Below are 15,062 nucleotides of genomic sequence, written 5' to 3' on the forward strand. Positions count from 1 at the left end.
ACCTACAAACGGTGGGCGAACTATAATTCAATGTGGTCTTATAGTCAATACAATTGACTTTAAGACCACATTCTGGATGACTGGAGAGCAATCCCAGGCAGAGAAGGCTAATGGTGGTTAACTCAGATAAGGCTAACCACCTGTGTACCAATTGGTCTTCTGGTTGTTCATCTATATGAGATTGTTGAAAAAAGAAAATTGATAGCCTCTGGCTATATGGTGATAAAAGAGCTGAGGCCTTTTTTCTCTCTCTCTCTCATATTATCTATGTGTCTTTTTTCCCTCCTAATACCATCAGGCTCTCTTACATCCCTATACTAACTACTCTAGGCCTATGATGAGCACCCCTTTACTTTTTCACCTCAATAAAGGCCAAAAACCATGGATAGTGGCCCTTCCAATTATGCATAGCATTTTACATGCCCGAGAGGATATGTGCTTCGCATTATGGGATACATACTAAGGCAAGTGATGTGAAGCCATTAGCCTCTATATACAAGTAGCTCAGAAATTAATATATTTCACGCACAAACCATTGTTTTGCTTCCTTGGGTAAAGGATTAAAACCAAGAATATAATTTCTTGGTATCTTTGACGCATAACAGAATCAAGGTAAAAAATATATATATATATATATATATATGTAAAATAAGCAAAAAACTGAAACTTGACCTCTTTTCATTAAAATAAAAAGGAAAACAAAACAATATAACTATCTTTAAAATCTAGGGAATATACTTTTTTTTTTAACACCTATCATTAACAGACAGCATGCTATTTAAGCTGCAAAAAAATCGTAAGATGCAGTAAATATTTCCCCAATCAACACTTTTTTAATAATCTGTGTAGCTGCATACAACTGATATATACACTAGTGGCCAAAATTGTGAAAACCATTTGGAAAAAGTGTATTTTTGAGGTTTGATGGCTCATAACACCACTTTTTTTTGGTGTAATACAATAAAATTATATATCACTGGAAAGATAATTTATTCAAGAATGTAATGCAACAAAGTTTGTTCAATTATCTGTATTCTATGATAAGTTATAGCCAAATAACCAGAAAAAAGAAGCACAACTTGCTTAAGTTGATATGAAGTAGCTTTCCTTCATTTGAATGTAGCCAATGAGCATGTGTGTTTAGAGAGCCAATCAGGTGTCATCTTGTTTTGGCAATGAGCCAATAAGGTTACAGTAGGATTCAGCTATTGATGTCGTGTATTGGAGCTGAGAAGAGGACATCTGTCAGTGTGTTATGTGATTGCTATCAGGTTGGTTGGTTTTTTTTATGTTCTTTCATTTAGTGAGCTTGTAAAACGTAATAAAATTAAAGAAATGGTGCAAAGAGTTGACTGGTCACCCAGAAAGCGATGTAAAATAGTATTATTGAGTGAACAAGGCTACAGTTATGAAGAAATTAGAAGAAAAATTGGTAGAAACTTAACCAAAGGTGGCATTCCTAAATTTTTGAAGAGGTATAAGGAGACTTGGTCACTACAAAACCAGACTGGTAAAGGCAGGAAAAGGTGCACAACAGCAAGTGATGATAGAAGAATTGAGAGACTGTGCCTACGTGACAGAAGAAAATCATCTGGGTGTATACAAGATGAAATGGCACAATACAGAGACTGTAGGAATTTGGTCTAAATGCTAGAATTCCAAGAAAAAAGCCATTTTTATCTCTCAAACAAAGGTTGAAAAGATTAAACTGGGCTAAAACCAATGTTAACTGGACAGCAGAACAATGGGACAGTGTTATTTGGAGTGACGAGACCAAAATCTCCCTGTTTGGTAGTGATGGCATAAAATACGTAAGGAGAAGAAGAATCGAAGAAGATTTGCATCCTGATTGCATTACACCTACTGTGAAACACCCACTTAGTGTTATGATCTGGGGTTGTATGACATCAAAAGGTGTGGGAAGAATTTGCGTGATTAATGGAAATATAAATGCCCAAAAATACATAAATGAAATACTTGAGCCCAAACTGAAGCCTTCTGCAAGTGATTTTTTCCAAGATAATGAAGCATTTATATTTCAACAGGATTCAGCTCCATGTCATGTTGCTGCTGTGTGCAAAAAGTGGTTTCAAGATAATCATATTCCACTGCTGGAATGGCCTGGGAATAACCCAGACCTTAATCCAATCGAAAATCCATGGAGCTGACTAAAGAAACTTATTAGTCAGAAGCAACTCACCAATAATTCAATCTTGGTTTCACATTATAACAACTGCAGAACTAAAAAACTTTCACTCCATGGGAAGGCGTTGTAAGGCCGTAATTAACGCTAAAGGTGACCCAACTAAGTATTAACTCACATTGTGAGAATTTTTGTATATCTCATTTTTTCTATGTGTTTCACTTTTCTTTTTTATAACTGCTGTTCTAATAAAAAATAATTCATAAAAGTTATTGCATTATATTCTTGATTAAATTATCTTTCCATTGATATATAATTTAATGGTATTACGCCCCCCCCAAAAAAAAAGTGGTGTTATGAGCCATCAAATCTCAGAAATACATTTTTTCCAAAAGGTTTCCACAATTTTGGCCACTAGTGTATGCAATGTGAAATGGCTGCCATTCAGAAAGCACAATACTCACTTCATTCTTCACATATTCAGTTGTAAGACTTGCAAAAAAGGAATCCCTAAAGAAACTGAAGGTTTATTTAAGAATTATTTTATTGTATTCTAAAAGTTGTTTATTTACAGACCTGTCATTCAAAAAATATTGAGCCAAGCCTGTTCTCTTTCCCCACCTTTTGATATTTAAATGTGTTAAAAGTTAAACGCACTCAAACCAGTAACAAAATTCATTCAAAAGTATGAAACATAAAATAAAAACACTGTCTACTGCTGTTGAGTGTATGATTCTCAGCCAACAGTTGTTAGGATGTGATATAAATTACAATGAGAACTTTGATATAAATCCTAGATTGTGAGACCACGAAAACTTCATTACATGAAACAAGGTTAGCATAATTTAAATATGACTCATTCTGAGATCATAATATAAATCTAAGAACACCTGAAATCAAACTTCAGGCTATAAAAGCTAACATTATGTGTGAAGAACCACATGCAGTGCTAAATAGCAATTATTTAAATAAACAGATAAACAGTATATAATTTTAGTTCTTGTAATTTGGATTAACTATTTTCCACTTCATAAAGTGTTGTAAAACAGCAAAAGATTGCTGATAAAGCTACAAGACCAAAGACAAAGCCAAAAAAAGAAAACAAAACAAAATATGAATAACAGTACTTTAGGTTGAGTTCTAAATTTATTTGTAATTTCATTCCATAGAGTAAATTCTTACCAAGTCAGTCAGCACTTTTGGTCTTCCTTTATAACATACAAGGCATGTGCTAAGCATATATGCAATTGAGGCCACCATAAAAGTGATGAATATCTTTTCATGAAGAGCTACATACAGAAATGAAAAATATAATTTTAGTTTTTAATATCAAATATGATTATGCATTTAAAAAAAAAATGCTAACACATGTACAGTCAAAAATCATGAAATTTTTACTCTGTTGTGTTATATTGATAACAGACCTGTATGAGATTCATTGCAGAAGGTTTCACTCAGCCAAAAGAATTATCATATTGTACCTTAAAATCATTCACTCTTTGCAATCATAACATACTAGTAACATTTCATTTAGCTCCTGTTCTCTATTTAGAAAATCTACTCATCACTATTATTTGCCACAACTTCCAGGAGACTGCATCAAGTTCTTTCCCCCCCTCTAATTAATACCTTCTGTATTAATCAAGTAAAACATCCTGCAACAACTTAATATCCACAATCATGTACATATCCACTAAATGCTGCAATTTACATTTTCTCAATGTATCCCCATAATCAACATTCCAGTTGCTTTGCAATGGGTATTAGGTGACCAAATATGCAGACAACAGTCTAGGTGTGATATAATCAAAGTTTTGTACAGTGGAACCACCTTATCTCTCCTTGTTAGTGACTTCATTATAGCTAAGATGCACTGTGCAGACTTCATAAATCCTATTATGTACTTATTGAAGTTCAGGTGGAAAGGATGTTAGCAACCTTTATAAGGCTTTTCAAATGAAGTTGAGTTAGCCTATCTTAAACAAAGGCAGTAGGATTTCCCTCTTGAAAACTGGTTTCCTCACTTCACAAACTAGACAGAACAATCAAACTTGGCAGTAACATCAAACATGTATTCAAACTGAGCATCATCCTCAGATATCAAATCTCATCTATTCTTGGAGTGCACTTCCACTAATATAATATGCAGCTTTACACTTCTGCACTCTAAAGTGTCTAAGGCTTTCTAAATCTTTCTAAAGTGACTTGATATCAATATTCCTCTTAATAGAAGAATTGAAATATTAGGAGTATTAATAGGAGAAATGGAAGCAAAAGAATCGGGGTGTATCAAGTTTTGATTGGGTTAGATGTTAATAACGCTGTGGGAATGAATGACATATCACCATGTATTTTTAAGGAATATGCACAACAGTTAGCTATGCCCTTGACCTGGTTATTAAATGAAAGTCTCACAGTGGGTAAGGTGCCTATGGAATGGAAAGAAGGCAAAACAGTACTACCCCACAAGCATGGTTCCAAGACAGAAGTTTTCAATTATAGACCAGTCCATATAATTGTAGTTGTAGCCAAGGTGTTGGAGACATTGGTCAGGAAAAGAATACAAGATTGAACAGATGGGCATAGTATTATTTATGATGTTAGCATGGAATTGTAAAGGGTAGGTCTTGTTTTAGCAATTTACTTGCATTTTATGATGAAGTAACGAGTGTGTTCTAATTATCTTCCTTTTCTGGAACACTGCTTCTGATATATAGCATACTGGTAGATTTCTATGCATGATTAATTTATTATCCAATCCATCTCCTTGAACTTGTACACCAAATTGCCATGAAACAATCTATCAAATGCCTTTGTGAAGTTCAAAATCACCAGTGCATATGTCTCCCTATTATAACACATTTGTAAGTTTTTTCAACAAATGTAACTAAAGCAAGATCTTTTTCTATCAGCCATTTTCTGTTCAATGCTGAATGAAAGCTTCTCTTAATTCTCCACTCTTCTTTATTTTTGAGCTATTGAACACCAGCTCTCTTTAATCTCATCCTCCCAATGTCTCTCTGGTCTTGGACACCATTCTGATATTCCTGTCAGCATAGTTTGTAAAAGGAAGCAGTTGTAACAATTACCCTTTACAAACTAATGCTGACTGACACAGAGAACTTCATCTCCATCAACCTAATCCTGAATGCTAGTCCTAATCAACCTCTCCAGTACCTAAATCACAACTGCAGATACAGTGTCTATAACTGAAAGTCTTAGTATAAGAACCCCTTTTTGTGCAGTGGCACTGTTTTGTTTGCTTTTCTGCTTTGGACCCTTCTTACTAAAAGATTGATTAAACAACCAGGTCAAGGATACCAGTCAACATCTATGCATGGCAATATCATCCAACCAATTCCATAGCCACATTAACTTAATACTACCTTAGATCTGATTCTATCACTTCTGGACTTTATGCATTATCACTTTCACCAGTATAAATTACACCTAAGAAAGTGATCCATAATTCCACATAATCCACTACAGTGGTTACTTATCAAAATCCACCACTGTCACCTTTCAACAATCATTTCCCCTGCCCTCCCCCTTTTTTTGTCCTCTTCAATGTCATTTGCCTAACTGGAATACATGTTCTTATATTCCCCTCTCATATTTGTCACTTTTCTAGACAGATTCTTATACTCCTCATGCATCATTGACTATCATGTATCTCCTATATAACAATTTTTTTTTTTTTTTTTTTTTTGCACTTCTTGTCTACTTTCAGTGTTCATCATTTGTTAGTCTGACTGTTTATATATACAGCCATCTACTGTCTGGGTCACATTTATATGACTAATCAGGTATACCATTTCCAAGATAATGTTCCATTTCCACATGATTAAGACTGCCTGCACTTGAATGTGCAGGCAGTCTTAATCATGTGGGACCTGTTAAACAGTTAACTCATTTATCTATCACAGATAGTATGGAAGGGAAGACCAAACCAGTGATTAAAATAATAAATAAATAAAACAGACATTTCCATTTGTTTATATTTAATAAAAAGCAGAATTACTCCTGCAATTGTTTCCATTAATTTTCAAGTCTGAGAATATATCCTGAGTTTATATATATATATATATATATTACAATTCTTCACTGCAACTCGCATATTATCAAGCTTCACTTCGTTCTCTACTGGTTCCCCATATAGCATTATGTATAAAATATATATAAATAAATATATATGGAAATACATAAAGGTCTGCTTTTAAATATCTCACATAACTTAATTAAAAATAATATACAGTATATTGTAACATTTTTGAAATCTGACAAATTAATAGCTGGATTGTGTTTTGTATTCAAAAATATATTTTTAATCCAGAAAATTTTAATAATTATTGAAATTTATTAAGTTTGCTTCTAATTTAAAAATTCAAAAGGAAATCATTTGAGTTTGTGATGCCAGACATGGTAGCTGAGTAGATAGCAGCTCCTCTCCAATCAACAGATCAACAGGCTTGACCTGCTGAATCTTATTTCATCATGTATGTCTGTGAACATCTTCAGGATGTAAGATGATGTTTACTGATAACCATCCTGCTTATATTTTTATTTTATATTTTTCTAACTTTGCACTGAAAACAGCACTACATACCATAGTCCCACATGTAGGTCTAAAAAAAAGAGAAAAAGGTATAAGTCCCCAAAAGAAGATTGCAAGGCAATCTCTTGGTGACCTGAATGTCTACAACTCCTACTGGCTCTCCATCTCCAACACTACAGATCAAGCCAGACATGATGCAGAAGTTTTGGCTATATGCAACATCTAATGCAATTTGTGCAGCTACCTACCTGAATTCCAGATAATCCTCTCCACCCTCCCAATACCTTTAGATTCAGACCACAATCTAGTGCAAGTTTCCGGTCTCACAGAACATTTTCCTTTGACCACATCCAACCTCATGTCATCTGGCACTACAAAGTAGGATGATCTCTAGAACTACTACTCTTCTTTCCTACAGCATGACAATTGCTTCTGCTCTTCTGACCCAGACTCCTGAACTGAGTGAGTCACAGGAATCATCCTGAGCAGCATGAAGGCATTCGTTCTTCATTCCATCCAAAATTCCTATCCACTTTCCAAGCCATAGTTCAAAAAGAAGATGTATGAAATTAGTCGAAGAAAAAACTTAGCTTACTGCAGGTGGCGTGCATCAAAAATCCAAGCATCATGTTCAACTATGCAGCACACAATAAATGCAAATCAACTATCAGCAAATCCAATTTCATAAAAAAACCACTAGCAGAAAACTCGGCTCTTGTCCAAATGAAAGCCATGCCTTCTGGTCCCACCTCTCTTCCATCCGATTGGCACCACTGTTACAGCACCCAAAGAAAAAATAATAATAATCTACCTCTTGGCATCAATCTTTTCCTTTACTCCTGCATAGATGACAAAAGCTTCATACTAGTAACAGGGGAGGCATATGAGCACCATATGCCTCCCCTGGCTTTTGGACAGAAAGACATAAGAATATTAAATAGTCTGAACACTATAGAGTTGTCTTATGCTAATGGGATCTCTCCTACTGTACTCAAACGTGCTCCAGAGCTAACACCTGTCCTCTATCATCTTTTCAATATTCTATACCTATCCAATCTCATGGAAACTAACAAATATCCAACCCATTCCAAAAAAGGGAGACAAAAGCCTACTGTAACTACTGACCAACTGCCATCACCTTACAAAATAATGGAGAAACTTATCAATGGTCAGCTTTTCACTAGCTAGAAGCTCATCAATTAAAGCGGCCAACAGTATGAATTCTGCCAATCCAAATCCATGGCTGATATCTTAGCCTAATCATCCACCTCTAGACTCGTGCCATGGAAAGGTTTGGAGAAACGTGTGCTGTTTCCCTTGACATTTACAAGGCTTTCAACCATGTCTGGCATCAAGGCCTGCTTTGCAAAGGGCCTTCCTTTAGTTTACCTGCCACTCTCTGCAACTGGATAGCCAGCTTTCTCTTTTCTCATTTACTGTGTGTCAGGGTGGGTGGCACCCTCTCTTTGTGCTTTGCCACCAATGCAAGAGTACCTCAGGGCTCAGTTCTCTCACCTACCTTTTTTTCTCTTATACCTAAATTACCATCTCGATCACTACAAATCCTATCCATAGCTTTGTTAATGATAGCACTCTTCACTTATCCTACTCCTTTGACAAACCATGTATTTCCCAGACATCCCTTACATCAAGATCATCTGCAATCAGTGCCTTAAACACTGATCTCTGTATCATTCTTCAGTTGGGCAAAGATAACTTAATTACCTTCAATGCAACCCAAAATGAAGTCCTGCCTTTCCTCTTGCAAAAGGGATCTCAGCTCACCTTCCCTCATCCTCAGTAATACATAGATCACCAGACAGGATGAACTCTCTCTCTCCTTGGATGACAGCTTCTATAAAACTAGGCATTCTTTTCTGCTCAAGAAGTTATTTTACACCCACCCAGCTACTAACCCTATATAAATCCCAAACTCACTCATCCTTAGACTGTACACACATTTGGGATGGTGCACCTAAAACCTTAAATTTTTGATGCTGTCCAGAGGACAGCAATTCAGCTCATAAGATGACCCTTCTCTTAAAGACTCACTTCAACCTCTATTTTACAGATGCAGTTTCAGCTCTTCTTCCAGCTTTCTGAATTGCCAAATGTCATTCCTCCAATTGCTGTTAGGCCTGATAAAACAAGAGTAGCTGCTGTCCATCTGTTTACAGTACAACTGCAAATTCATCAAACCTACTCTTCCTCATTTATTCATCTACTGCTGTCCTCTGGAATAGCCTTCCACTTCTTTCTCAACCCTCATCTGCACCTCACACACGGAACTGATATGCTATAGGTTATTGTACCTCTCGTATATGAGATTAAAAAATAAATAAATAAAATATCCATTACTATCTGACTCTACACCTGAGGAATCGAGAAATCATTCTCTGGTAAGTCCTCCATGCTGTCAGTGTGTCCTGCAAGGTACACAAAGAGGTTATCTTGAAATCAGCATAAGCTTGAAAAAAGTTCCATGTTTCATTTCTAGCTGTCTAAGTTTGTCCATGACACAAAAATGACACACAAAACATTTAGAGAAATTAAATAATTAATCTTTAGACATATTTGAAGATTACTTATTTAATGATGTCCAACTGGAGTCTAATTAATGAATTACAGAATAGATCCTCCATACCTCAGTCAGTATAGAAAAAGCCCTATGGTTGGAAAGACCCGGGTTTGATTCTAGTCCATGACGTGAGGGAACTTTATCTGGTCTCTTTTGACTAAAGGTGAGTTAGCTGGTCCCATATGGAGGTAGAGGGTTTTAATCTGAAAACTTGGGTTTTTCATCCCTCAGAACAGACAAACTGGCCCTGTGAATGCAAATGGATCTACAGTCATGAATGCTTGCCCTTAGAGGATGCAGCAGAGGAGTGATGAGCCAGCTGCATTAATTCATCATAAACCCCTCATTAGGGGGTCTCAACCTGTTCTAAGGGAAAAGATGAGAAGGGAAAGAAGGAAATGATAATGATGACAACAACTTTGCTACAATAAGCATACATACAGTGCATATGTTTATGCTACTGTAGCAAATGAAAGAAAATGCTAATAAGTTTACTGCTGGTAACAACACTATGCTAGCTAAGTAATCCAAAAAATAAGAAAGTAACAATTAAAGTGTTTAAATTTTAAGAAATAAAAATCATCACATCCTGCCATTTTTGCCTAATTTTTTTTTAAAGATTTTCATTAAATATATCACTCAAGTTATGTAACCTTGTTCCCATTCCTCGCAAACTACAATGCATCACGGTATAATCCTCTATGGTGCTGCGGTACCCAAAATAATCTTTGAGTAGTGGTAAATGACAACACTGAGCCAAAAATAATAAACAAAACTGAACAAAGCAAACTATACAAATAAACTGAATGCTGTGTGCTCACAATTACAATTATCTTAAAAATAGAAGTTAATATGGACATATAAGAAACAAAATAACATTTTTTGCAACTCCATAGCAGCAACTTCCTTCCAATATGCCTGTCTCCCAGTGATTCTTAATTGTCTTACACAACCCACCTTGCAGCACCTGGTTGTGTAATAGTGCATACAATCAAGTGCTATAACTTTTAGTGGGATGTAAAAATTAAAGACAAAACTCAAACTTACATAGAAGTAATTATAACTAAGATGAAAAGCCAAATGGCTATTTTTCTGGCGACCTTAATTAAAATTAAGGGGATAAAAATCCCTTGTTGTTTTACAGCCAGTAAGCGAAACTCTAAGATCGAGAACTACGATATATGAGTTTCATGCCAAAGAACTATTGGCGAATCCAAGTGTAAGTGACCAGTTGGTAGTACAACACCAAGGCAACTCGAAGCAAAGGTGGAGCAAGCTCCCTCACTATCCTTGATATTTTCTCATAATATAAAAACACAGCTCCTAGAAAGAAACATTATGAGAAAATATCAAGGATAGTGAGGGAGCTTGCTCCACCTTTGCTTCGAGTTGCCTTGGTGTTGTACTACCAAGTGGTCACTTACGCTTGGATTCGCCGATAGTTCTTCGGCATGAAACTCATAGATCGTAGTTCTCGATCTTAAGAGTTTCGCTTACTGGCTGTAAAACAACAAGGGATTTTTATCCCCTTAATTTTACATAGAAGTCAATTTAATAGATGCAAAAATTTCGCCTATGTATCCAAGGCATCTTCAATATGTTATCGATGAAATACAAAATAAAATAATTAATATTAAAAGGTCACTACAGAATAAGTACGACAGCAGATAGTCAGTAAATTCCTAATTTAAAAAAAAAATTAATTAATTAATTAATATAATAAGATAGGGTCTCACTTATGCTGTAGTGGCAGTTATACAACGAGAGTAGCGAGGCCTTTCTATACTGACCAAACTTATACAGATTTGAATCTTTGGTTATCCCCTTTATGGGAATATTATTTTATCAATTTTATGTCAATTCCTGATTATTATCTTATTAATTTATTTTTTATTTTATTTATTTTTTTTAAATTAGAATTTACTGACCATCTGCTGTCTTACTTAAGCTGTAGTGGGCATTTTTTTAAATAAAATAAATTATTTTATTGCATTTTATTTTGTGCTCCATTTTTAATGTACTGAAGATGCCCTTGGGCAAAACTTTTACATCTATTAAATTTACATCGACATAAATCTGAGTCTCTGTCTTTAATTTCTACAAACATGATGGCTAATGTTCCTATTTTGAAGCAGTTAAAAACTTAAATGGCGCAGATGTAAGGAACAGTGTGGGTATGCGACATGATAGCAAGATATAATAATAAACAAAACTGGACCAAGTAACTATACAGTTCAGTTAAGCACCGTTGCTCAATCACATCCACCTCATACTCACACTGCTCAATGACCTAAAATGCTTAAAAAAGTCAAAGAACATTAAAACAATGTGTATAACTTATATCAATCCAATTAGTACAGTATCAGTCAGCAGTACATCTAAAAGACACAAAACAGACTACAAAGTCAACATTCTATCCACATAAAATCACCAAACAATATATGTTAATCACATTCTCATCAAAGCTTATTCTAGCTTCAAAAATTTCTCTTTATTGCTTACAGATCAACAATAGATACGAAGCAATCCTTCTCAATTATGTCATAGATTTCAAAGAAAGCAGAGAACTGTACAGTGTTACTGACCTAATGTCTGCTACTTACTTTCTTCTGATGCATCCCATTATGCTTAAGGGTCAAAAACAGAGAGACTAGAGTCAAAACATCCTCATTTTGTTCAGAGTCCAGTGGATACTTAACAATGAGGACATTCTAGCTACTTGGGACTTAATTAATCAAACTGTATTATTGGTTTAAATCAAAAACCAACATTTTTTTTTTTGTTGTTGTTGTTGTTGTCATCGTCGTCAAGGAACAAAGGCAAAAAGTGAAAGGTTAGTTACATGAACAAATCTGCAACTCAATTAACTGGCAAAGCAGTTAATGCACCTACTCTCTTCAACCACCAGGTTGCAGATTTGAATCACAACATGGATGTTTGTGATTGTCTTTTTGGTGGAAGATTGATTTTACTGTCAGGTGTAAGACCAACTACCTTGCTTAATGGTGGCCTGAAGTGGCTTGAAAAATTCTATTTGGTCTTTAAAGTACTATGTAAAAAAAAATTAATACAAACTTGGAAAAGAAAATCCTTAAGCCCATTATGGATTTTCCTATATAGTTTCTAGATCATTTAAAAACAAATTAATTAAAAAATAACAAAAAAAAAATCCTTAGATCACTGATGTTCTATGGTAGGAGTCACATAAAACAGAACTGAAGATAAGAGCTATCAGTGAAAAAAGGACTAACAAAAAAGTGGAACTGTTAAAAGAAATAGAGAAGTACTAATGGTGTTATTATCAAAACAATGACTAAAACAGGTGAGATTCTACTAAATAATATAAGATTATATTCAGGCAACAGTGACTGGGGAAAGGAAAGATAAGATGCAGCATTTAAGACTAAATAGGAAGTTAATCTTCTTGAATGACAGACAATTTCAAATAGAATAATATTGCAGAAATTGGAACTGGATTAAAAATAGGGAATTGGATGATGAAATGTATTTGTGCTTATGGTCTCACAGAAGGTTCTACAAAGAAAGAACTAGAAGAGTTTTTTGAATCATACAAGAAAGCAGCTGACAAAGAAAAACAAAAAGCTCATCATGTGAATGCACGTATTTAGGCTTAGGAGCTGGTTTACACTCATAAAATTTAATGGAACGATACAGCACAAAGAGAAATAATTAAACAGCAGATTTAATCATTCCAAATCTGATTTTTATCAGGCAGCTTCGGGAATACAATATTAAAATACATACACAAAACAATAAGTAGAATGAATTAGACTATTTAAAGCCTAAAGCCCTATGGGGGGGGGGTTGTCATGCATGGATGATGTGGATAAGAGGCCTGAGAATTAAAGTTCCCCAAATCTTGGGAAGTTTAACACAACCATATTTATTATGATTATATTGTTTATTTAAATATGCTACTGATTCTAAAAAGTCTTTCAAAGTCTGCTATACTTTACTGACCATAGCTATGGATGCAGATGTTAACAGACTTCCAGTTTATCCATAATATGATAAATTGTAGGAACAAGGACACACATGGAACAGAGAGGGAAGACAGAAGTGGATCCTTAGGAGAGAGGAAAAGGAAAAATCAGCTTCAAAAGGAATTCATGTTGAAGATTTAAAAATAGCAGAGCAGGAAATAAACAACAGACAAGTTGAGATGTTTTGAGAAAATTTGAAGAGGACAAAGTTAATAATAATAATGGCAAGTAATCAGGACATGAAACAAGTTCCAACAGAAAAATATACACAAATTCATATGGAGAGAAGACCCAAGAAATAAGTAGTCTTACTATATTATTCTTGATATTAATATTTTCATGCTGATTCAAGATTCAAGAGCATACTAGGGATTTGAAATAGGAAATGATCACTATTTATGGAAGAATTTCCCTATTGAGTTCCAAGTTAAGATTTAAGCAAGGAAATTTGAAAAGAGGTAACAAAATTGTGGAAGAGAAACAAACTCAAGTTTAGGCTAAATAGAGGCTGTCAGGATCAGATTTCCACTTTAAAAGAAATAGCTGAGAATTCATGGGAAGAATCTGTATTTAAGTTGTGTAGATATGGAAAATGTATATGGCAAGATTTGAACCACATAAATGCAAGAAAGTTTATTAACAATATATGCACAAATATTTTAGTCCGAAAGTGTAACAATTAAAAAAATATATATATGTTCAAGATGCCAAGCTATTTTAAACCTGGTATACACATATTTGTATTTACTCGGTTAAACGACGTTTTAGATTTAATTTAAATGACTACACTACAAGTTTCGTTGGTTTCAATTAAAAATTTCAATCTTTAGCTTCCTAAAGATTGAACTTTTAATATTATCAGAGCACCTTGTAAGTTTTATGTCTAAAAAACAAAGACAATTGTTAGTTTCTAGCTCATAAGTGAATTTGATCTTGTGATGAAAGTTATTTAGATGATCCAGAAAAACTATGAGGTTATCTAGGCCATGTTGCCATAAAAGAAAAACATCATCTATATAACAGAGCCAGAGTTTTGGTATTAGTGTGGCCGAGCAAATAGTTAGTCCGGAGTTTTTCCTTTCATCACAAGATCAAATTCACCTATGAGCTAGAAACTAACAATTGTTAGTTTCTACTTGTAATTGTTAGAAACTAACAATTGTTAGTTTATAGACATAAAACTTACGAGATGCTCTGATAATATTAAAATTTCAATATATTTAAGAAGCCAACACATACAGACAGATACCTTCATGCATCCTCTCACCACTACCCTCCACAGAAATTTGGCATTATTTCCACCCTTGCACATCGGGCCAGATGCATATTATCAGACAACGTAGAGCTTCAAAATGAACTTAATTTCCTCAAAAGGACCATTCTTAATACTGGTTTTACTTTAAAAAGCTTTTTTAAAGTAAAAAAGCTTTTTAAAGTTTTCTTTTTTGCCGTTGTCAACCAACTAATGAAGATTCCATAATTAAGTGGCCATACCTTAGAGCTATCTAAGGTATGGCCACTTAAACAGAATGGGAGAGGAAGGGTTAGTAAAATGTGTTTTATGCCAAGTTGGCAGGAAAAAAGATCCAGGGGAAGACCAAGATTTTGGTGATTTAATGCAGTCAGAAAGAAAGAAGATTAATTTTTAGGAAAAATGTTGATAGGATGGTAATAAAATGTAAGCTTTATCATGTATTATCACACTACCCTGTGAATCACACAAGGATACATATAACAGGAATTTGATGACAATAATGAGGAAATACACTAAGCTGTCACTTT

At 34.5% G+C, this 15,062-nt stretch overlaps 1 protein-coding gene across 1 annotated transcript in view; it reads right to left on the reverse strand.

The window, feature by feature from the left end:
- LOC150107340 (post-GPI attachment to proteins factor 2-like) overlaps window positions 1-15,062 on the reverse strand; it is a 74,667-nt gene that overhangs the window by 26,426 nt on the left and 33,179 nt on the right. Inside the window, exon 3 of the mRNA XM_090391816.1 lies at window positions 3,326-3,432. Within this exon, the coding sequence (XP_090247942.1) occupies window positions 3,326-3,432 (107 nt within the window). The remainder of the gene's footprint in view (window positions 1-3,325; window positions 3,433-15,062) is intronic.

This window comes from Typopeltis vanoorti, chromosome 4 (assembly GCF_054136105.1).
Source record: "Typopeltis vanoorti isolate ZY-2024b chromosome 4, IOZ_Tvanoo_1.0, whole genome shotgun sequence".
Classification (NCBI taxonomy): Eukaryota; Metazoa; Arthropoda; class Arachnida; order Uropygi; family Thelyphonidae; genus Typopeltis; species Typopeltis vanoorti.